This window comes from Anarrhichthys ocellatus, unplaced genomic scaffold, assembly GCF_004355925.1.
Source record: "Anarrhichthys ocellatus isolate YVR2014 unplaced genomic scaffold, GSC_Weel_1.0 scaffold86, whole genome shotgun sequence".
Taxonomy (NCBI): domain Eukaryota; kingdom Metazoa; phylum Chordata; class Actinopteri; order Perciformes; family Anarhichadidae; genus Anarrhichthys; species Anarrhichthys ocellatus.
Window position 1 is genome coordinate 1009359 of NW_022280116.1, and position 22367 is coordinate 1031725.

At 42.9% G+C, this 22367-nt stretch overlaps 1 protein-coding gene across 1 annotated transcript in view; it reads left to right on the forward strand.

Annotated features, from left to right (window-relative positions):
* Positions 1–22367, forward strand: part of tmeff2a (transmembrane protein with EGF-like and two follistatin-like domains 2a) — a 105087-nt gene that overhangs the window by 77836 nt on the left and 4884 nt on the right. The window contains exons 5-8 of the mRNA XM_031875046.1: positions 6067–6163; positions 17232–17380; positions 19342–19386; positions 19560–19689. Coding sequence (XP_031730906.1) covers positions 6067–6163; positions 17232–17380; positions 19342–19386; positions 19560–19689 — 421 coding nt within the window. The remainder of the gene's footprint in view (positions 1–6066; positions 6164–17231; positions 17381–19341; positions 19387–19559; positions 19690–22367) is intronic.

Below are 22367 nucleotides of genomic sequence, written 5' to 3' on the forward strand. Positions count from 1 at the left end.
AGAAAACAGCCCTCGCTAAGATTTATCACAGCTGCCAATAGGCATAATTTTGTTTCCCTGGCATGGTGCAATTATTCTGTTGCTGTAGCCTGTATACAACTCTTTTGGGACATTCAATGCAATTGGTAAGACAGTATATGACAGTATATCAATGAGGGTAAGCTATAGAATACTGTCTACCGGGGGTTTCACTGCCTTATTGTATTTTATAGGAAGTTACTATAATAATCTGTATTCATCCTGTCGTTTTATTGTCCTAAACCAATTCTCCCTGTGCAATATCCATACCTGCTCACAATACAGATTGTATGCACGTTGAAGGCCATATTGTGAAATTACAACACGTGCCCATCACAGGTGAAGCCCATATGAACCAACAAATCAGTAAAAATGCTCCAGGGAGTTTGAATACATGGCTGTAAAATTGTCTGAACCCGGCCTAAACCTTTTGCAGGGCGGTTCAGTACAATAGTGAGCCATGTGGGGTTTACCCTGAATCTGTTTCAGTGACCACACACTGCCGTATATATGAAGGATGTATCAGCCTGTGTCTCCCTCCCAGCCCTCTGCTCATCTCCTCTCCCCAGTGTGTTTGCAACCAAGGTCGTAGTGGTCTCGCTCTGTTTTCCAGGGGTGTGTGGGCTTCATTCATCATCCGTATGATAGCTGCATGCTAGAGTGCCCTAAATCTCCTGTCTGTGTTTGGGTGTGTTTCTTTGTGTGTGTGTGTCTGTGTGTGCGTGCGTGTGTGTGTGTGTGTGGATGTGTGTGTGTGTGTGTGTGTGTGTTTGCCCACTAAAAGAAATCATCTCACTTTCTCTCTGTTCTCTCGTTCTAATGAATGGTCTTTCTTCCTATCTCCTTCCCTAATACATATTTTTTTGTTTCATTGATGTATCTACAAGAAAGGCACCTGCACTCCATGCCTGTGCATACAGTACAGTCTTCATGTAGAAATGAAACATGCTCTACCATACTATAGCACATTATGTAATGTAATATTCAGAACAAGATGAGATAGTGCGAGGAAGAAGGAAAGGCAGACAAAGTGCTGGAAAGACTACAAAAGCATAACATGATTACATTCACCCCTTGTGTCAGTATATAGTCAAGGCTTTGGCAGCATTAAAGCCTTAAGTTTATGTCAATAGGTCGATCAGCTTGGGGACAAATTGGACACCGCAACTTGTCCCCCATTCGTCTGTTGCACAAGGACGTAAGTTCTGTCGTGTTGCATGAGGTCCTTAGAATTTGAGCCATTGAGACCATCTATTTTGGTGTTGTTAAAGCATAGAACCTCCTTCCACATAGGTTCAGAGTCTCCATGTGGTCACTGGAAAACTGTAACCCAGATAGACATAAAGCAGCGACAAGTGCATCACCCTGGCAAGGGTGTCTTGAGTGTCATCTTTGCCATGAAATCCTGTATATCATTAAGATGACCTCATTCACCAGTGACCTTTTTGGACTCACGGAAATAAAATAGAAGTTTAAATCAACGTAGCAGGATGGTCAAGTGGCTGACTCACTAAGGTGAGGTTTTGCAGTAGAGAGCCAAAGTAAAGGAGTACAATTCAACAACTTAATGCTTCCTCCACACACACAAAGGACAGCGCATCGCCATCGCCAGATGATTGACAGCTTTGGCTTATTTTCTGCGACCAGTGCAGCAGTAAAGCATGGTGGAAAAAACAAACGTGTTCGCTAGCTAACTAGCAGTCAGCTGGCTAGTTCGCGTGCTAATTCCGCCATGCTTTTAGTGGCTGTTTGGGATGGATTTGCGTAAATTATTAGGTGAAAAGTTGTTTCACATTCAATCTGAGCACCTCATCGGATTTGTTTGGAACGTTCAATGAGTTATAATGTAATCATAAAGTCCTATGACTGATCAGCTGTTACATTTATCCAGATTTAGGCCTGTTTAATCTAAAGTCCTTCTACACCATGATATATACAAATGATCTCCACTCAACTTATTCTTCAACTTTGTAATGTTTATTGTAAATTGAATTTGTACAATTGATTATTTTGTGCATAATATTCGTCCTTAATTCATATCAAGCTTAGATAACTTGCTTCTGTTTAATATACTAGGAATTTCATCAAATAAGCTAATGTGCAGATGGATATATACATTCATTGCTTTTATTTTGACAAGTGAGTTTAAAAAAACAAACATTTGATATGCTATAACAAGTATTTTTTGCTAGTTTGCGTTGCACAGTGGCTGTCCCTGCTTCTATTTTACAAGTTACAGGAGCAGAAAAACTTTTCCCCTTTTTCTGTGGGAAAAGGTGAGTGCAGGGCTGGAATCTAGTGGTTTAAATGCAGAAGTTGAATTCTGTTGTCATTTTTATGTGAGTTTGTATGCATATGGTACGTACAGCAAGGCCAAGCTCCAGACACCAGTAAGGGGATTAAATACGTCCTTTCACCCGCCGAGGAAGCTCCACAGAACCTTTGTGAATTTATTCTGCTTGACACAAAAGGAAAGAAAAAGGCAAGCAAAGATTCGGCTGAGATGAAGGTGAGGTTAGGACAGTAGTCACAGAGGAGGCCAGCCGACCGGTCTGGCCCAGACTCGGATCGATACTGGGTGATGTATGGGTTGGCGGGGGCTGATCACGGGGGCAGTGGATGGGCTAATCTGTTCAGTCATTACCCAGCCGTGTCTCCTGATTCCAGGGATTAGCAGACACAGAAACAGGGCCGATGTTGTGTTAGTGCTACAGGAGACTCTATCGGGGATATGAGGAGTGGAAAACACTCTCAGTCCCCAGTCGCCTTTTGGTAATTGCGCCTGCAGTACCGTGGCAGGGGATCCTGGGAAAGAGTGTGTGCATACAAGATGTGCTGGCTGTAGTGTTGGGGAGCAGGGGACAGAAAGAAAGAGGGAGATGAGGCAATGCTGGCATTTTGCACTTGGAAGAAATACGAGCAGGCATCGCAGAATCATGTACAGTCTCTCCCTCCCCTCCCTCCCCCCTCTCTCCTCTGTCTAGTAGGAGAGGAGAGTCGTGGGAGAGCTTACATGCTTGCCTGCCCACAAGCCTTTATGTGGAGCTGATCATTTGACAGAGGACAAAGCAGCCAGAGAGGCTGGCTAGCTCCGGTGCCCTGCGAGAGCCCTGTGAAAAATTTTACATGCCACAACATACCCGACGGGTGGAAATGAGGGAAATCACATTTACGTCAGCGGTCAAAGAGCTGATTCAATTAACTGCAGTCCCTGCATCTCCAGTACCTTGAACTCTGATGTGAGACAGGAAAAACAAGCCCATATAATTGAACTGTCTCGCACAATTGAACACTTGAGGACAACACTGACAACACGCCTTGAAAGTCTATGAATTAAGGAACATGGGCTTGTAAGAATTGCTGGCATTAGCGAGTTTGAAAAGGGGAACTTCGCTAATTTTAGGCATTAAGATCTGTTGTGTGTAGTACTGCGAGTTGCGTAATGTCTTCTGTGGCTCAGGAGGAAATAACCCTCGAGATTGAGACGACATATTTATAAAAGACAGCCTGTCTGTCAAATCAGGGGCAAAGAGTTTGAAGGACATGGACAGTAACCGGGGCAGGGAGGGTCTAACGGAAATATGCTATCGAGTTTCATTATGGTACATTTAGTGTGGGATCTAGAGTTTTGAGAGTTTACACCATACTAGGGACTAAAAGTACTCTTATTTAAGAGAAACTTATAACAAGCTCACTATGAGGTCACTACGACAGCAACTATTTTACTACATAATTTATTTTCTCTTTTTCATGTTTCAATACTTTTTGATAGCATTTTCCCGACTGTTTTATTTCATCACCTTTTTTATATTACATGATAAATAACAGATTCTTTATTGAGGCTTGTTATTTTTCTGCGCGTGGATTTGGAATTGGTTCACTCGGCCACTTAAAGCATGTTAATATTGCACTTCAGTAATGTCGTAGATGTCACAAGAGACAGATAATACGGAGAATGGTCTGAATATGTGCAGCTGAGCACAAAATATCCTGACTTTTAGACCCCAAAACACTGGATCTTACTGTACATTTCCCACAATGCAACTTGATGGAATCTTTTATTAGACCCTACATGTCAACTGAATACCCACTTCTTTCATATCCCACATCTTCTCTTTGTATCATCGTTTTTCTTTTTTAAGTGACGTATCAATCCCAAGACAAAATATACCCGATGACATCATCGGCTGATACACCTTGTGATTGGTAAACTGAACTTCATGAGTAAAAAGTGGTGGAGTGCCCCTTTAATGAAATGAGCTATAAGAAACTGTTTCCCCTCAGATTTCTGTCAGGAGCTGTAGATGGTTGTTTGGAGGGCGATGGATCTCAGTGGTAAACTGAAATTTTCCAGATAAAGTTTTGTTAAGCGATGATGAGGTTCATGATAACAGTAGCAGAGGCAGGTGGCGGTATAAAGAGTCTTGTTACTGCCAGCTTTGCACGTACCGCTGCTGGTCTTTCTGCCAGCACATGAAGTCTGTAACCTCCTCACCGCAGTGAAACTGTAAGCCAGAATGATTTCCTCTACTAAAAGGCCATTATTTGTAGATGCCTCCACTACATTCAGTGCTTAATTATCTTATCAACAAAGAGGGAACCTCATGGAGAAACTTTTCAAGGAATATTTTGGAAACAAATTAAGCTCCGGTGGAAACTTTGAATAGATTAGATTCCAGAAATATATACGAGGCAATTTGGCGTTCAAGCTCCACTGGTTGGCTACATGCCAATACAGCTTCACACCTTGTAGTCCTGCCAGTCCTGTGACCTGAAGGTAAAGCGAACCAAAGCTGTGAATACAGAACGTACATCTTGCCACCTGACTGTTGAAATGTTCAGCATTCAGAGGACGACCACCGTGGCTGCCGTCCAACACCTGCAGCTTCAGACGCCGCTTCAAAAGGAAAGAACATTGCGAGCAAAGGCTGGGCGTTTGAAAAGGAGTTTAACATCCTCGGCAAAGGAACTTTCCAATCTTGTTGGCCGCACTGTGTGTTTGGACACAGGCAAAAGAGGCGAACGAAGCTGTTGGCGGAATCCGACGCAACAGCCACTAAATCCAAGCTGAGGAGAGTCACATGCTAACTGGATTCAACTGTGAAAGACAGCGAAGTAGCGTCGACTGACTTTGACCTTAAAATAAGAGTCAAGCCCAACTTAAGTGTGATGGCGGAAAATCAGGTTAAACCTCCCGAAAAGAGTTCTTTCCAATTCATCCAGCGTGCCGCCAGGGATCACGAGAAATAACAAAAGTTTCAGGAGGGAAATGCAAGTGACGACACAAGGGAGGGATGCGGGTGTCTGTGCAGGTGTGTGTGCGGGGGGGGGGGGGGGGATTAAATATATGACATGTGGAAATGATGCCAAGTTCCACCTCTTTGCCTTCTTCTCAAAATGTTGTCCTCAAGGGCCCTAGTAAGTTTAAAAATAGAGCTTTTCTATTTTCTAGATGAGGGCCGAGGGGAAAGAGAAGAAGAGCCAAAGCGGGCAGAGACTGGAGGAGTCCTCTGTGGTAGGAGAATGCAATTTCAGATTGGCCAGATTGCTTTTTTTTTTCTCTCTCTCTCTCTCTACTTCCCTCTCCCCCTCGGCCGCTCATGAGGCGAGATATTGTATGCACCGGCGGGGTCCCTAAGCCGCCGTAAGCCCGACGGCAGTACCGACCCCGTCGCACTCCCAGCGCAAGGAAATCAGCGGGATGAAATAAAAGTGGGACTCCAAAAAGATCAGTGGGGATATTGGGAGTGATAGATGAGAGTCTGGGGGGGGGGTGAAAGGATGAAGGAGATGGCTTCAGTGGGATTATGGCAGAATATAAATGCACTTGTGTTGTCTAAAGCTGATGTCTCACGGTCACATTGCATTGCAATGGGGGGGTGCATTCTTACGCGCCCTTGTGACAGGTTTGTACTCCCTCTGAATGCACCAGTTGGGTGTTAGACAAATACAGTCGCAGACACGCTGTTGCAGATCCGTCTTGGGTGAAACAGGCGTGAAACGTTTTCTCCTCTTGTCTCCCTCTGTCCCTTTTTTTTTTTTTTTTAGGAGGAGAGGGCTCCACCGAGGCAGGGCAGAAGGAAACGTCTACCTGCGATATTTGCCAGTTCGGGGCTGAATGCGACGTGGACGCCGAGGATGTTTGGTGAGTTTGCACTTCAAATCCACGTGACACCAGTTGACCTACACAGCTAGACTCAAGTGATTGTGACACCTTTTCATATTTCTTTTGTCAAAAAAGTCCCCCTATATATATATACATAAATATTTGCCTTTCCAAAAAATGTTTGCGAGTTTGAACACTAAGAATTCAGATGAGAACTCTTCTTTATACTGCACACATCCGCTGCTGAAAACCCACTGAAGGTTTACTGCATGGTTGACCATTTCATTTAACCTCAATTACTAGAGCAGGGCACAGAGAGAAAGGAGATTTTTTTTTCGCTTATTCTGGAAATCCAATTACTATCCTTACAGGACTTGCCAATGTCAGGCCAAAAATGACTTTGACTCATCCAAGGAAAACTAGTTCAGCGAAGAAATAACGTTCGCCGTGAGTTTAACCGTTTGTTGCGGTTGAGACGGATTCGGGTGATATGTTATCGGCGCGCATCAGCAAAGGAGCAGCGCCAGAAGCACCCTCACGGGTGCAGGATAAGCAATGCAGGTGCAGAGCTCAATTAGATGAAGGCTCGACTGGTGCACGGTTTTTCTGCACCAGACAGCAGCATCGGAGCACTTTCTTTCGGCAGCTTCAGTGAACCAACGTCGCTGATTCGGTGAGGAACAAGGATTGACTGGTATCAGCAAAATATAAGGCAGGCCGTGTAAGAAATCCCAGACGTACCGCTTGAAATTAGAAGTGCCCTGAGAGTATGGCTCTATCAAACTGCCTGATGTAATGGAAAGATAATGTACCCTGGTGTGCCGTAACTGTAATGCCAACGAATGGCTTCATGATGCATTCTCAGCCTTGTTGCAAATACCAAACAGCTGGAGTCCACTCCTCGTGATGCCACCCACTTTCACAAATGCACCTTAACATTCTGCTAAAACACGGAAATTGATTTATTGGCAATTTCTTAATCCCCAAAGGTCAAATTCATAAGGTCACAACAGCACAGTGTCGATGGTGCGTGCACACAAAACTGAAAGCATTCGAGATAATGGAGCCTCAAACATGTGCAGCATAACTGGAACAAAGCCTACCCCCCCCAAAAAACAAATAAGACAATGGATAAGACAAGAGAGGCAGCCTCAGTCAGTAATGTATCCTGTTAAAAAAAAGCAGTTGACACAAACAGACATGAATATTTCAGCGTCCTTTCTTGTAGAATGGAAACTACAAGTTCTCTTTTAATCTTTCAAAAGCCCCAAGGTACTTTGACAAGAAAATGTTTCGGCGAATAATCAGACAGGTGATCGCAACCCAACAGCAGGTAATTTTCATCAAACAGCAGCCAACCGCTGGCACGGCGCAGGATCATTTTGATTAAAATGAATATTGTTCCAATCAGGCGGCAGCGGATTTTAATCAAACAAAACCGCCAGTTAATCAAACAATGAGAAGAGAGAGATGACTGTAATCAAAAGCCAGGAGACGGGAAAAGTGATGTGTTCATTATAATGCCTTTTTCTTATTTTCATACAAACACTGCGAAGGGATAAATATATGCCCCGTAAATTGCTAGCCACTGCGTTTTAGGGTATGTGGGACTCAAAGGGGCCTGATAATCAGACTCAAGTGTTATTTTGTTTTCACTTCATCATTTAGTCTGATGCATTATTCATATTAGTTGTGTTGTGTTTGGGAGCGTGTTATCATTGCGCTCTAACCATTTAGTAGCGACTGATGTGTCCGTCTTGGCGATGTCATCTGCAGCCGACATAGAAGCTGCGGAAGCTTTTGTCGTATTGATCCAAGAAATCATTTTTAAAGGAGTTGTTGGACATTTTTGGGAAAATCCGCTTCTTCACTTTTCTACAGTTGAATTAGAAGATAGATATGAGATATGAGAATGGCATCATTCAACTCTCTGCAAACAAGTGAATATCTTGAAAGTGTGTGTCCCAAAACTTACAAACCATTCTTTTAAAAGTTGTTGTTTCTGGTCGGACTATATGGCCACCGTGGAAGATCAGGCAATCACGAAGCCCACAGACATACATTAGATCCTGACCCGTCGTAGCTTGCTGTCTCTCATGACTTGCATGACATAGTGCACAGCTGATTGGTAAGGGGCTGTAAACGGACTTCACTGTTGCATCTTACGGCACCAACAGAATCATTCCATTTTTGGGGGTATTTGCAAGCAACGACCAAAGTGCTGGCAGAGCTAACGGTGTCATGAGGGGGAACCAGAGGGTGGGTGCTGCTAGGCTGCTGCGATGTTATCAACCGGAACCGCCGTATGAGTGCAGTGCAAACAGGGGCTTTGATGTTGAGAAGTTGCAGCATTCATTCACAGACGAATAAACTGTACACACACTGCGCTGCTACGTTCTCAACTATAACTTTGTACTGGCTAGGCGAGACCCGTCTTGTTGCCCCAAAAAACACATGAACTTTCTCGTAAACAAACACAACGCTCATCTACGCCTCTTCCCCCCTTAGCTCTACTGAAATTTGATCTCCTTCCTGTAGCTGGCATACGCTCGGCGGTAAATTGTGCACAACCTGTCTAGTGGCTCCGTTAGTCTGATAGTCATATTTCTTGTTATTAATGCAATTCAAGTTGTATTTAGTTGGTGTGCTAATGTAGGCTACTTTTTAATTTGCTAGAACGTGTCATAGTGAAAAATGCGTGTTTAGCAGGTTTGCATACAATCAAACCCATGGAAGCCCCGGACCGGTAAAATGCAAGAAATTGACCCAACTCTATGATATACAAATGGTCATTGTGTAGGTGAAGTAGTCCTTTAATCTCTTTGAGACATTTGGGCAACAAGTCAGAGATCTGGAACTATAAGTACTATTAAAGCCACTATGATATGAATGTATTGCTTTCCAAAATGTCGAGCCATTGCTGGTGGCATCAACAGCATTCTTTGTGGCCTTTAGAGGAATAAACCATCAGTGTGCTCTTCAGTGCAATCATGACACGACATTTTGATGTCTTTTAATACACTTTGACAACAGAATAGCATGTGTGACATTTATGATGATGGGCTATTGTCATAATGTGCTTTATTAATATTATAATTATTATGGTCAGGACAGCTTTTCCATCCCAGTCCCTTCATCAATCAACATTCCTTTGATTATATTTGTCATCATCATTTAGATACAAATAAGGAAAATACAATTGTGCTCAGTGATGTGACTGACTGAAATACTGTACATTGGTTAAACCTGGTTTGGCTAAACTACAGTATACTGCATTTGACCCTGCTGTTACAAAAAGCCTTGCTTTCCTTACACCATCCCTCTGTAGCTCTATGTGCTCTGGAGGCAGGAGGCAGGCAAAAACAATACCAATTTACCACTCAAGGATCAATAGAGTGTCGCAAAAACCCATTTAGATCAATTTGTGGTGTGAAACCATAATTACCCGCAAAAAGCCATGCTTTCAAACCCGTCAATAACACCCATCGGTGTTGATATAATTATGGTAGAGGAGGAGCAAATACTGGGCTAGTCATAGAGAGGGGCTGGGGGGACGCTTGCCGTGTGAACGCTGGGTTTAGACCTCCCGAGAAAGGAGCGCGGGGCTTTTCAAAGACGCCACTTGCGACCTTATTAAAGCCCATTCTATGAAGAGCAAAGAGAATTTCAATGAAAAGCCAGACAGTCCACAGGCCAACAGGGAAGGTGGGCAGCTGCCTTTGTTTTGCTTGAGCTGGGTACATGCGCACACACACAAGTACACACAACATCCCCCTGGAAGCCCTCCACACATTACTGACTTGGACAGATTATGAGACAATGGGCCAGCGGGCACAGACATGTTCAAGCTCCTGACCCCACGACATCCCTCCTACACAGGAACAAGACACCCACAACGAATTTATGGTAGTTCTGCTTTCCTTTGAATGAGTTTGCCATTTTTTTGTGGTCATTTTTTGTTTTTGTTTGTGTTGCATTATCATCTCTTCGTAGTCATTTTGCGTCTCTTTGTAGTTGTTTTGTGACTCCTTGCACTCGTTATTAGTCTGTTTGTGGATGATTTGCACCTCTTTGAGGTAGTTTTGTATCTCTTTGAGGTTGTTTGATGTCTCTTTGTAGTCATTTTGTGTCTCTTTGTAGTCTTTTATCATCTCTTTGGGTTTTTTTGTGACTATTTGTAGTTGTTTTGTAACTTTAACTCATGTTGAGTCTTTTTGTGGATGATTCGCATCTCTGAGGTTGTTTTGCATCTCTTTGTAGCCATTCGATTGCGGAGGGGGCCAGCCAGCCCACCTGTTGAAAAGTGTAAAACAATATGTGTGGTTCATTATAAAACTGTGGTGGAAGAAAATAGACTTTGGCCGGCCGCCAGAGTCTAGGTAATTAATGGGAAGTACTGGGATGATATTGAAATTCCCTTCCTGACGATACTGCTTTCAGAAAAACAATGATAAATTTATAGTCACACAGATATTTTGTTGCCTTTGCGAAAGCCCCAAAGATCGAGGGTTGATTGCTCATTGTGGTAGGTGTTTTTGGTCCGGCTGCTCCTTTTGGATGGAGTCGTGGTAGACTTGTGTATTCTGTTGAACGGGGAGTTCATAACAGGACACGTGAGGACCATTTTGTGGCCAACTAATGTCGTATTGGACGATTATCTCACCATATCGCTCAAGCCTAGTATATATACTGTATATATATATATATATATATATATATATGTGAATATATATATGGACGTATATCCTCTCTTCTCTCTTTCTCCCTTTTTCTTTCTGTGTTAACATTGCTGATTTATTCTCTCTCTCTTCTTATCTCTCGGTCTCTCTCTCTCTCCCTGTCTGCCTGTTTGCCTTTCACTCATTTTTTCAAAGGATTACAGTGAAAATTGAGGCTAAGGATTATGAAAATCAATGCTATGTTCAGTTGCAATGAGGTTTGCTGCTAAGGATTTGTACACAACATGAGGCCGTCAGTGGATATGTTGGCCTCAGCTGCAGTGTGTTTATGTTACAGCGTCCTACAAAGTTTCCCTTCAAATATTTAGGCATAGCAATATTGATGAAAGCCTTTCTTTCAAAGTTCCGTATTGATCATCTTTAAAGGAAATTCGATTCCTTTTTTTTAAGGAACACAATCCTGTTTCTTCTAAAATGCCAGGAAATGGCTTGCTGCTGCCGCTTTCTTGCCTCGTCTGGATGATGGGGATGTTTTGTATGTGAACGCTCTCAGCTCTTCACTCTCTTCACCTGTTGGACGCTGTCTATCACCGAGCTCTGAGATTCATAACCAGTTGTAAACCCCTCACACACAATTACACTCTTTATTCTTTAGTCAACTGGCCGCCATTATCCATGCGCCAAACTTTGCACTGGTACAATGTTATCTATAAATCCACCCTTGGATTGCTGCCCAATTACTCATCCGCATGCATATCACATAAAACAGGGCTGCCGTAGTCTACGCTCCCAGCGCTTCATCACTCTCTCCATCCCCTCAGTCCGTACAGAATTTGGTAAAAACAAAAAACGAAAACGGCCTTCTCCTTTCAACCTGGAACACGCTACAGCAAGAACTGAAGCTGTCCAGTATGATTTTAAACTTATTTTTAGAGAGCAGCATGTACATATTGAACTACCCACTTTTTTTTATAATTTGTGTTCTATTTCGTCTTTGTATGAATGTCCTGTCTGTCTGTAACTTTGTGGCGTATTGCTGTTGTGTCTTAACCGGGTCCCTCTTGAGAACCAATGAGATTACTGTCTGTCTACATAAAGGTTACATTTTTTTTTTAATTTAAAGTAATAAAATACATGTGTAAAGTGCCCTTTTCGGTTGGGAAGCCAGCAGACAGTCTGGGGGGGGACTTTGATGGGAGGGAAACAATCGCGGGGAACTAATCAATATGACACATCCTGCCGAGAAAGTGTGCTCTCGTGGCACACACACTCCGATATGTACAGCACACACGTTCACACACAAACACCACGAGCACTTCTCAACGACTTTGTGCCTCTCAGCAGAATGTGTGAAAGCAATGATTTGGTGTGTGAGAGAGAGTGAGAGAGTGAGAGAGAGAGAGAGAGAGAGAGAGAGAGAGAAAATAAAAAAGCGATGCTTATCACAAAGCGATCGCCCGCCCTGCGCATGTACATGGCTGTTTGCGCACGCCTGTCTGCAGGTGTTCGAGTGCGTGTGCGGGCAGCATTAGGATGTGTTGACGCACTGCAGTCTGGTGGTATAGTGCCTATTGTGGAGAAAGTGAGAGGCCTCATTAAAAATGCATGAAGCCCAGACATCAGCCACCGAGCAACAGCGGCCTCTCGGGATGGCCGAAGCTCTGAAAGCTCTCCTACGGTGGGAGGTTGTGGGGGGATAATGTGCATGTCTACATGTACATGTGTGCAGCGTGAAGCCTATACTCCCGACGTGTGAACATTTCCTTTTAGCTCAGAAGCTCTTAAGATGTTTCGCTTTCTTAGTTCATCACCATTCTTCTCGCTGCCTCCTTTCATGATTGAACTATGCTCATTTAGATACTTTTAATGATAAAGCAGCCATTTTAATTGTGAGCCTAATCGTCTCTGGTTGGTGGGTGGCTATTGCTGAATTAAAGTCTGGTTTTTTTAATACACTTTAAAGGTTAACTCAAACTAAAAAAAAGAACTCACTTGCGTCTCTAGCCTGTATCTATCTCTACATATAATTTTGTCTTTAAATGTGTGGTATCTGCATTTACCTTTCACAATGGAGGTAGGGGTGTGTATCTATCCCTCTTAGAGGATTTGACACTTGTCTAGATACACTGTCCATGATCCGATACCAAAAAATATATTGTAGTTATATTTATAACAATACAATTCTCTCCAAGCCAATTCAGCACAACACAATTAAGCCACAGTTGGACAAGATTTCATATTTTTACTTATAGTTTATTATTAAACTATATGTAGTTTTAATTATATGTGACTAAAACAAAACATATTTTCTTAATTTTGATATCAAATACTGAATGACAAATACCTGTTGTCTACTGCTACACCAACAACAGTAGACATGGGGAGTAATACACGTTTTTTGCTTTTATGCTACCTAAAATCTACCCAGGTCACAATCCTAAATGTATTGTCTTGAATAATGCTATACGGGTACAAGTCCTTGTAAATAAAACAGAGTTCTTCAGTATTTGCCTTCAACCAAGAGGAGTTAGGGGCTGGTGTACTTTTGATGTGACATTTGCTGCTGTCAGCGTACACATTGATGTTGCAAGATTTATATTGCCACTGGTACATTTCATGATACTGCTGTGTGTTTTACATACTGACGATTCAAGGTAAGGTTTTCAGGCAGTGTTGTATACAGGTAGAGTATTTTATTGTATTATTTTTTCTCTGTGAAAAGCTCGGCATATGTGAATAGCTAGCGAGAGAGTGGTGACACACACACACACACACACACACAGATCAGAGGCAGATGAGCTCAAGAGTGAAAATATATATTTTTTATCAATTTTTGTCACAAAGACTTTGTGTTGGATCTGTGGTTGTTTATCAATGTATTCTTATCTCTGATTCTTGTCACTTTTATACCCTTTATTGGGAAGCGAATGGGGATTAATTTGTAGTGAAACAAATCACAAATATAAAAATTCAACAACAAAATATTTTTCCACAGACAGTATCTTTACTTCTGTGGGTGATACGGACTGTCAACAGTTCATTTTGGGGCTATTTCTCTGTTGACAGCTGTTGACAGCGAGGTCTTGAGGCAGATATTTCAAAACCTTTGCAAATAAAACCCAAACTATGCACAGCTCGAGATTGTCTTGGGGTTAGACGGAATATGTCTTTTTTTGGAATTTGGGTGAATCAACCCTTTAAACACAATGAGCCTACTGGCTCCACGAGGTTAGGGTAGTCGTCAGCAGGTGACAGTTAAACCCCACATTCTCTCTCGTTTCAGAAGGAGCTCTGTCCGTTTGCCCCTTCGCCGAGCTGTATTATGTTTCGAGGGAATGGAAACATAATATGTGGATTACGTTTGTTTTTGGAATGATGTTCATGTAAGGAAGAGGATGGAGTTGTGGATGGGTCAGACAAACACAGGACTTTCACCCAGGAGACTGCTGATCGTGTTCCGTTTGAAACCAAAAGTGAACGTTTACTTATACTAATTTACATCCGCAGCTTAAATAACCTTACAAACGTAGTCATTTGAACCCAAACTGTTTTTTACCCAACCTAACCAAGTAGTTGAGTTGCCTAAACCTAACAAAGTAGTTAGTTGCATTTTTTTTTGCTGTTTAAAACTGCAATTGTAATACACTTGTTTATCTCAAAACTAGTTTGAGAATGTAGTTTAGTTGTATCGGAACGTCATTTTATAGGAGCCAAGGTAGCAAGGTCTCATAAGTGATGATTGAGAGGGATTTTTTTGGGATCGGTCTATACGTTATTTTTCAAGAAAATCCTACTCTTTTTGCTGTGTCATTGTGTAACCCTTTGCAGTGGCAGGTCATTCAGAGCTGCATCGGCTCACCTGCAGTGTCACGCAGGATTTTGTCTTCTCTGATGCATAACAAAGCCCTTCTTTACATCATTCTTACTTTGCTGATCCATCATTACAACAGTAGCTGAGCACTGCCACACTTTGCTGCACGGCGTTTCAATCAACATCAATGTCAGCAGTACGAATCATCATGGCTGATTGAGAAGATGTCTGCTCGTGTGTGTTTGTGTGTGTGTGGGCACACGGTTATGTGTTGGCGGGCGCCCACGTGGGCGCATATGCAAATGCAGCTGTAAGACAGCTGAATGGCTGTGCTTTACTAGGAGCTTGGCACCAGGGGAAAATGAAAAGACCAGGAGAATAATGACAGATTTATAATTACAGAATCTAGCGTTCAGTGCTACTCAGCAGCAACTGTCTAGGGAAGGCAATCTGGGTGTAATTTCTGCTGATCAGGCCTGTCACGCACTTAAGGGTCACATTACACGTGTGCCAAAAGACGTGCACACACACAAACACACAAACATTAATGCGCATGCACGCAGGTGTATGTGCTGACTCTCTCTCTGTCATTTTTGCAGATGTCGCACACACAGACTATCACACACACACACACTCACACACATGGAGACAAACACAGAATGTCTCACACTTAAATGTCACCGAAAATTGTGTTGCGACAGCAAATTGCCCGGTTAATTTGCGAGCGCTGAAAGTGTCAAGTAAGCGCCTGAGTCGCTGAGAAATGAATGCATTAGTCTGCCACAAAAGCACATTAGAAACATCAGCTGTATGGACGGGCGCAACTGATCTGATATACGGAGTAGAAAAAGCATAGCTATATGCCAAAGACAACATTGACATTCACTCTCTCTTTATATTTGGGTATATATTGGTTTCGAGGGAAACATAACTTTTCGCGGATTACATATGTTTCTGACGTATCATTTCAAAAGACCGTCCGCGAAAGTTTGTGTCGGGAGGAGGTTGGAGCAAAAAATGGGGCAAAAAAACTGATCGTGTCTCGTTTGAAACCAAAAGTGACCGTTTATTTATTTAAATTGCCGTCCTTAAATAACAACAAATGTAGTCATTTTAACCCAAACCATGATGTCTTTTACTAAACCCGAACACAATTTTAATTTGGCTCGTAGTCACTAATGTAAAAAAGCTTTTGCAAACTTGCACTGAATATAATCATCAGTTATAACCGATACAACAGAATATAGTAGCTCATTTTTGAAAGGAGACTGCAAAAAAGAGAAAATAAATCTGTTTTTGGATTACCAAACGGACAACGTATCGTAGATGTCTCTGTCTGGCTGCTAGTGTTAGCCTAGCGGTAGCTAACACTAGCAGCCAGAAACAAACACAGATGTTTGTTTCTTTTGCAGCCCCTGGTTCGTTTTCGGGCTGCTAGCGTTACCTAGCAGTGGCGTTAGCAACATAGCCACCGCTACTAGCCTGGCTACTGTCCAAAGCAAGAACCAACCGTAAGAACATCAATTTGAACTAGAAACCCTGAGCTCAGTGCTATTATGCAGGCAGAGTAAAACTAGTAAAAAAAAAATGGAGCCTTCATTTTCCCCGGGAGACCATGACCCAGTGGCGGACAGAATTGCATAGTGAAAGCGAGGCTAATAGGGAAACAATCGGAACGCCGAGGGTGTCATTATTCTATAGCCATTACATTGTGCAATCAGCATTTACTTCATAATGATGAGATAAAGCAACAACAACAAAAAATATGTATATTGCCACTTTAAGCTAATCAAGCTATCAGTGATTATTACTTGCTTGTGGAAATAACAGAATTTCCATTTGAAGGTAATGTAGGCCACACTTTAGTGCCGAGCTGTGACAATAACACACCAGACATGCCTGTGGCCTCGAAGCCAATGTTCTGCGGCCGTCCTCCTCCTCATCAAGATCGCTTTAAAGAATTTCTCAGCCGAGTGGGCTTTGTTGAAGGACATTAAAAAGACATGGGGTAATACCAGAAAGCTGCTCTGCAATCTTCAATGAATTTTTTTCTTCTTTTTTCACCGAGCTGTTTCAGTGTGCACTATGATAGCTTTAGCTTATACGTTATTATTTTCCATTCAGGCTATTTTCAATGTTATCTAGAATAAATTACATATCTGAAAGCCTTGGAATGGCGGCTGTTTTTTGTGCTGCAATTTCCCCTGCAACACAAAAAAATGTACTGCTTTGTTATCTACAATTCTGTCATTATTAATTGCTTCCTGCCATTATAAGAACACATCATCTGTCAATCAAGCCTTCCGTGGAGTCTGTCTCGTGGAGTTAAATCCATTTTCTATTGTGTCAGATTGAATGTGCCAGAACCCAGTTTGAATAGGATTACTATGCAAGGTCCAACATCCTGACTGAGTGCAAGCTGTACTGTTTGTTTTTTTTCTGTCTCGTTTTTTAATCCCCAAACGAGTCCGCGTCCCTCGCTGTCAAAACCACATACAAGTCTCTCAGAATAAAGATGCTATCGTTTTTATTCACATCTCATTTATCTCAGATCTTGGCATAGATAATAAAATAAAATGCTGGGACGCCTCGACTAATATGATTTCTTGCTCTGCAGGTGTGTTTGCAACATCGACTGTTCCCACATCAGCTTCAACCCGGTGTGTGCCTCAGACGGTCGTTCCTATGACAACCCCTGCCAGGTGAAGGAGGCGTCCTGTCAGAAGCAGGAACGCATCGAGGTCAAGTACCTGGGCCACTGCCAAGGTCAGATCTCCAAAACACGCACAGCATGCGATTGCTCCAACAGACACGACATCACCCTCACACACGCACACACACACACATACATAGCAGAAGCCGTCAGGTTAAAGTTGGGGGCAAATGAGGCAGCTTGCAGATCTGAATGCAGACCGCACGACTCTCTATATCTCTCTCCAGCCGCAGCTGCAACCACATTTCAGAATTTGCACTCAATCATATTTCAGAATAGTGTGCAAAGATAATCCCCAAATCCCACATAGCCTTCTCTGCTATGTATATTGATAATTTTACTGAACGTAATCCCCCCCCCTTTTTACTGTAGTATCTTTTATTTGGGTGCAGTGTTTGTTTGCAATGGTCCTAGGGATAAAGTTATTCTATTAATCTCTGTGGTTGAATCCCTAAACCGAGTGATAGTGCTAATCCACGAGGGGAGAAGACAAAGGCGCTTGAGAACATTTCTTGTCGATAAGCTTTTTTTTATTTTATTTGAGGTATGATCTCCCAACACTTTAATTTCTCCTTAGTTTGAACTCATTTTGCTTTATGCAACTACAAGATCTGGCCGAAGTTGTCACAAGGTGGAAAGAGAGAAAGAGACCGTCTCAATCCAGGGGGCTGCTCAAATCTCAATTGTTAGCGGCTTTTATTGAGTATGGGTACATGTGCGAGCATTTGATTGGCTCTGCGTCCACCAAGGACCAACGGGACAATTGATCGAGATGTGAGAACCGAGATGAAGGCTTTTGAGGAGTAATGGGGAGTAAAGTAATCAGGGCTAACCAGCTCTGGAACACAAAGACAAATCTGTATTCCCCCATGTTGCACCCTTTTGGGTCGCACCGCCCCGATCGATCCCATCACGGCTCCACGCATTCCGATACAATCAGGAAAAGTGGAGAGCGAAGCAAGAAACGGGAGGGATTTGGACCTGTGAAAAAGTAGACATCACATTAGCCGGGATTCAAAGTGGCACCTTGATATTTAGATTGCTGGTTTACACTATTTCACCATGTGTCACTTGTCATATTACAGGGAAACAGTTTTACATTTTGTTTTAATTTTTTTCTGGAAATAGTCTTGCTTTCTAACGTAGCTCAGAATTGAATATGCCTAGCATTCTTTTTTCTTTTTTTTTTCATTTATGCAGTTGTGGCACCAGATGCTCATAAATTGAAGTGCAGTATCATTAAGACCTCAAGTTGTCATCAATGTGTGAAGCTAGGAAAGGAAGGAGGATGAGAGAAAGAAAAGAGTAATTTTTGCAGCCGTAGTCTTGTTTAGTTTGCAGCGTCTCCCTCGGTGAGCGGTCCTAAAAAGGAATTTAGTCTTATATGTCATTTTTCTTACGTGGATTTCATACAAACTAGACTCTAGGAACTGATCTCAAGGAAACGCCGCTTTGTTTCTTCACTATTATTCTTCCGCTGGTGTTCCGAGAGCCAATAAAAAAGGAAAAATAAACAAGATTAAAAAAAAAAAGGAAATAATTGCACCGTAAACCTGGGAAATACTTTTACAGACTCAGTTTGAGGGAATAAATTCACGGACCACTGAAAGGAATCAATTGCAATAAAATGATAATGATTGGAAGGAGATTTTGTCTTGCCATTGTGAAAAGAGGAATTCAATGCAGCGTCAATAAGGTGAGCAGAACATGCATTATTACCTCTGATCTTTTCCACCCAGCTCTGCTCCGTTCCACCATTCTCCAGGTGTGACGCTCTCTCACTTTTGAAGAGAATAGCTCACATACATACACATTAACTGGACGGGTGCACACACACCAGGTGAACCCTTTGTCGAGATGATGATTCACATTCAACCCCCCCCCCTCCCCTCCCCCCTACTCGCACCGGTGTCAGTTTGAACGTTATAACCCATAATGGAGGGGGGGGGCTGGAGCCACGGGGGAGGTTGTGTTGACCTGAAATCACTTTGAATCTGTTTTTCAACCTTTCCAGGCGACATCAAAGGCGGAGACGGACACTTTGCACGGACCAACACAGGTGAGTGCAATGGCGGATCGCCAAATAACACGTGCTGCCACTCAAAGCTGCATTAGTTCTCCTGACTCCCGTTCAATTCTTTGTTTGTGTTGCTCTCTCGAGCGTTTCTCTCATCTCACACATGTTGCTTTGAGGATTCATGGATTGTGTGTGTATGCGATTTGTTCACGCAGATGAGGAAAAAGAGGATCCGAGGAACGAGCTGGCCCGCGGCCTGTACATCCCCTGTCCAGATCACTACAAAAACTACTGCGTCCACGGGGAGTGTCAGTTCCCAAGTATCCCGGCTCAGCCCTCCTGCAGGTACACACACACACACACACACACACACACACACACACACACAGTGGTACTGTTCTGTGGGGAAAAGGGACGGGTAGGGACAGGGCAGACAGTATCAGTATCATTTTCTACGTATTTGCTGTTGTTTTATTGAAAACTTTTTAACAGTTAATGCCACAATATTTGCGGACAAGTTTAGAACATTCCTAAAAAAGTTAGGTAATTGAACCCTATTTTCTAAATATGGTGTAATTTTAGCATAATGCATTAGAGTCGGGGCTATTGATTATTCATTCGCAATGAGTTGAATGGGTTTTTAATAGCTAGCAATATGTAAGGCTATATGGGTAGTAGCTAATTATGGGCTACAGTGTGTGGATTCTCATGTAGCAATCAATTAAACTATATTCATTAGTGGCAACAATGTTTTTACATTGTAACTCTGTTACTGTGTTGGGGCTATAAATATATCCTACATAACAAGAGAGGACCCAGACCGGCTCTTATGTTTTCACCACAAATTTGATGACGCCGACCCTCCCTCATCTGGAGACACCGAAAAAGAAAGCGTGTAATGTAAGATGGCTCGTCAGTTGTGAAATTAAGCATTTGAAGGAGAGTGCTTGAGCCTATTTATTATCAATTTGTCTGGTTTATCTTGCCAGTGTGCTGAGGGAGGGGAAGTATTCGAGATCTGGCTGTTGACCAGTCAAATATGCTTCACCGCTTCAAATGAATCCCGCGGTGGAGTTTCCTTCCACGCACATCATGATGTTGTTTCACAAGTTTCATTCGGTTTCGGTGATGATTTAATCTCGACAACCCACACTTTGTTGCACCGTCGTCTGTCTGCCGATGATAATACTTGGCTGCAAACACACCACCATGCATGGAAGACTGACACCTCGAGTGTGTCATCAGCGAGTTCCCAGAAGCTCTGAAATATTTGAGTATTGTTCACAGCAGCAAAAAAAACAAAACTATAAAAAGCGTTTCAATTGCAAGTGATCAACAGAACTATTGCTTACAGTCTAATACTAAAAAACCTCAGCACTAACCTGAAAGCAGGTCTGCTGTAACACTTAACACTATTAACAACGGATGAAATTACTTATTGCTTTTTAGCGTCTTTCAGCTCATTTTTGGTGGTTTTCTTCTCACAACTTGACTGTTTTCATTCACCATCGCTCCTCTCATCGCCGTGGCTTTCAGTTGAAAAGCTCTGATTAAACCCACTGTACCCGGTCTACCCAGCACCGGACAGCAAACGGACAAAGTTAGCCACTAGCTGCTGTGTTTAGCAGCTAAAGAGACATTTTTTTGTCTGTGCTGTAAATATGCAACTGTTTGCTAACAGATTAGCCATAGCAACTCATTACGGTGACAATAATACACACTAATAAGTATTGTTTACAGTTTGTTATGTTCATCCCAAGTGGCCAAAAAATCGTAATAGCAGGTTAAACATGAGCACTACATGCCTCATCTTACTAGAAACCTTGACCTGAACTAGGTCCCACTTCTAGTCCGAACCCTAAACCACCATCTTAAAGGATAATTATTGTTTTAGTCCACTTAGATGTACACTTTGTATGCTTAGCCATTCATTTGGTTGTGATAACGTCTCACCAAACTGAGATCTGTACGTAGTTCAATGGGGTATGAAGCTTGTTCGTCATTTCTCAAACAAACCTGTCTGGCTTCAGCCTGAACTTGTCTGTGATAATCCCTCACTGCAGAGGAAACCTGTGCGCGCGCAGTTTAGCTTGGAAGTCTGTGACCTGTGATGGAGGCTCACCTTGAAGAGGAGCATAAAAAACAACAACTTAGAAACCCAGAAAAGAAAGCTCTCCAAAGTTTGGCTAACCTGAGGGCTTTGTTTGTTGCTCCCTCAGACTTTCCTTTAGTGGTCCCCAGATCTCAGCACTGCCTTTGGGGAATACAGCGTCCAAACCAATACATACCAACATTGGGCAGCAAAATGTCCGGACCGTGGACGGTTTTGATCATATTTTGGCTTCATAGGAATAGGAATACAGGCAGCAACAAGCAGTGAATGCAGACACACTTCACACACACACACACACAAACACACACACACTTGCAGAACAGCGGCCTTAAAACTGCAACATGCAGCACACATACAGTGCACATACACATTCACCTAAGCACACAAGATAGACCTGAACACAGGCAGCCCAGACACGTATTTACATAAAGGTACAATGAGGAATGATATTAAAACCCACCACCCACACACACACACACAATGAATGCACATGGCAGACCTGAGGCGCAGACCTGAGCCGCTCAGGCTCAGGTCTGCCATCGTTTACAGCCAGATAGCGTTGCAGCCAAGGGGGGTCTTGGTATCGCTCACTCCCTCTATCTCCCCTCCTTTCTCTCTAACCTCGCTCATCCCAGCTCACCCAGCCAGACATTCTTCATGCATATAGAGCGGGGACTCGGCAGAGAGGGGTTGTGAAAGGTCTCTGCTGCCCCCTGCTGGCTGCAGGGATGCCGGAGCTTGTGTCCTAATGAGGAGGGAAGCACAGCGGTCTCTATGTGACCGGCGCGCGTCTGTGGAAACGGAGCACAAATAGAACAGGGTTGCAATGTTCATCTTACCCAGTGTCAGGTCGCAGGGATGGAGTGTGTGTGTGTGTGTGTGTGTGTGTGTGTGTGTGTGTGTGTGTGTG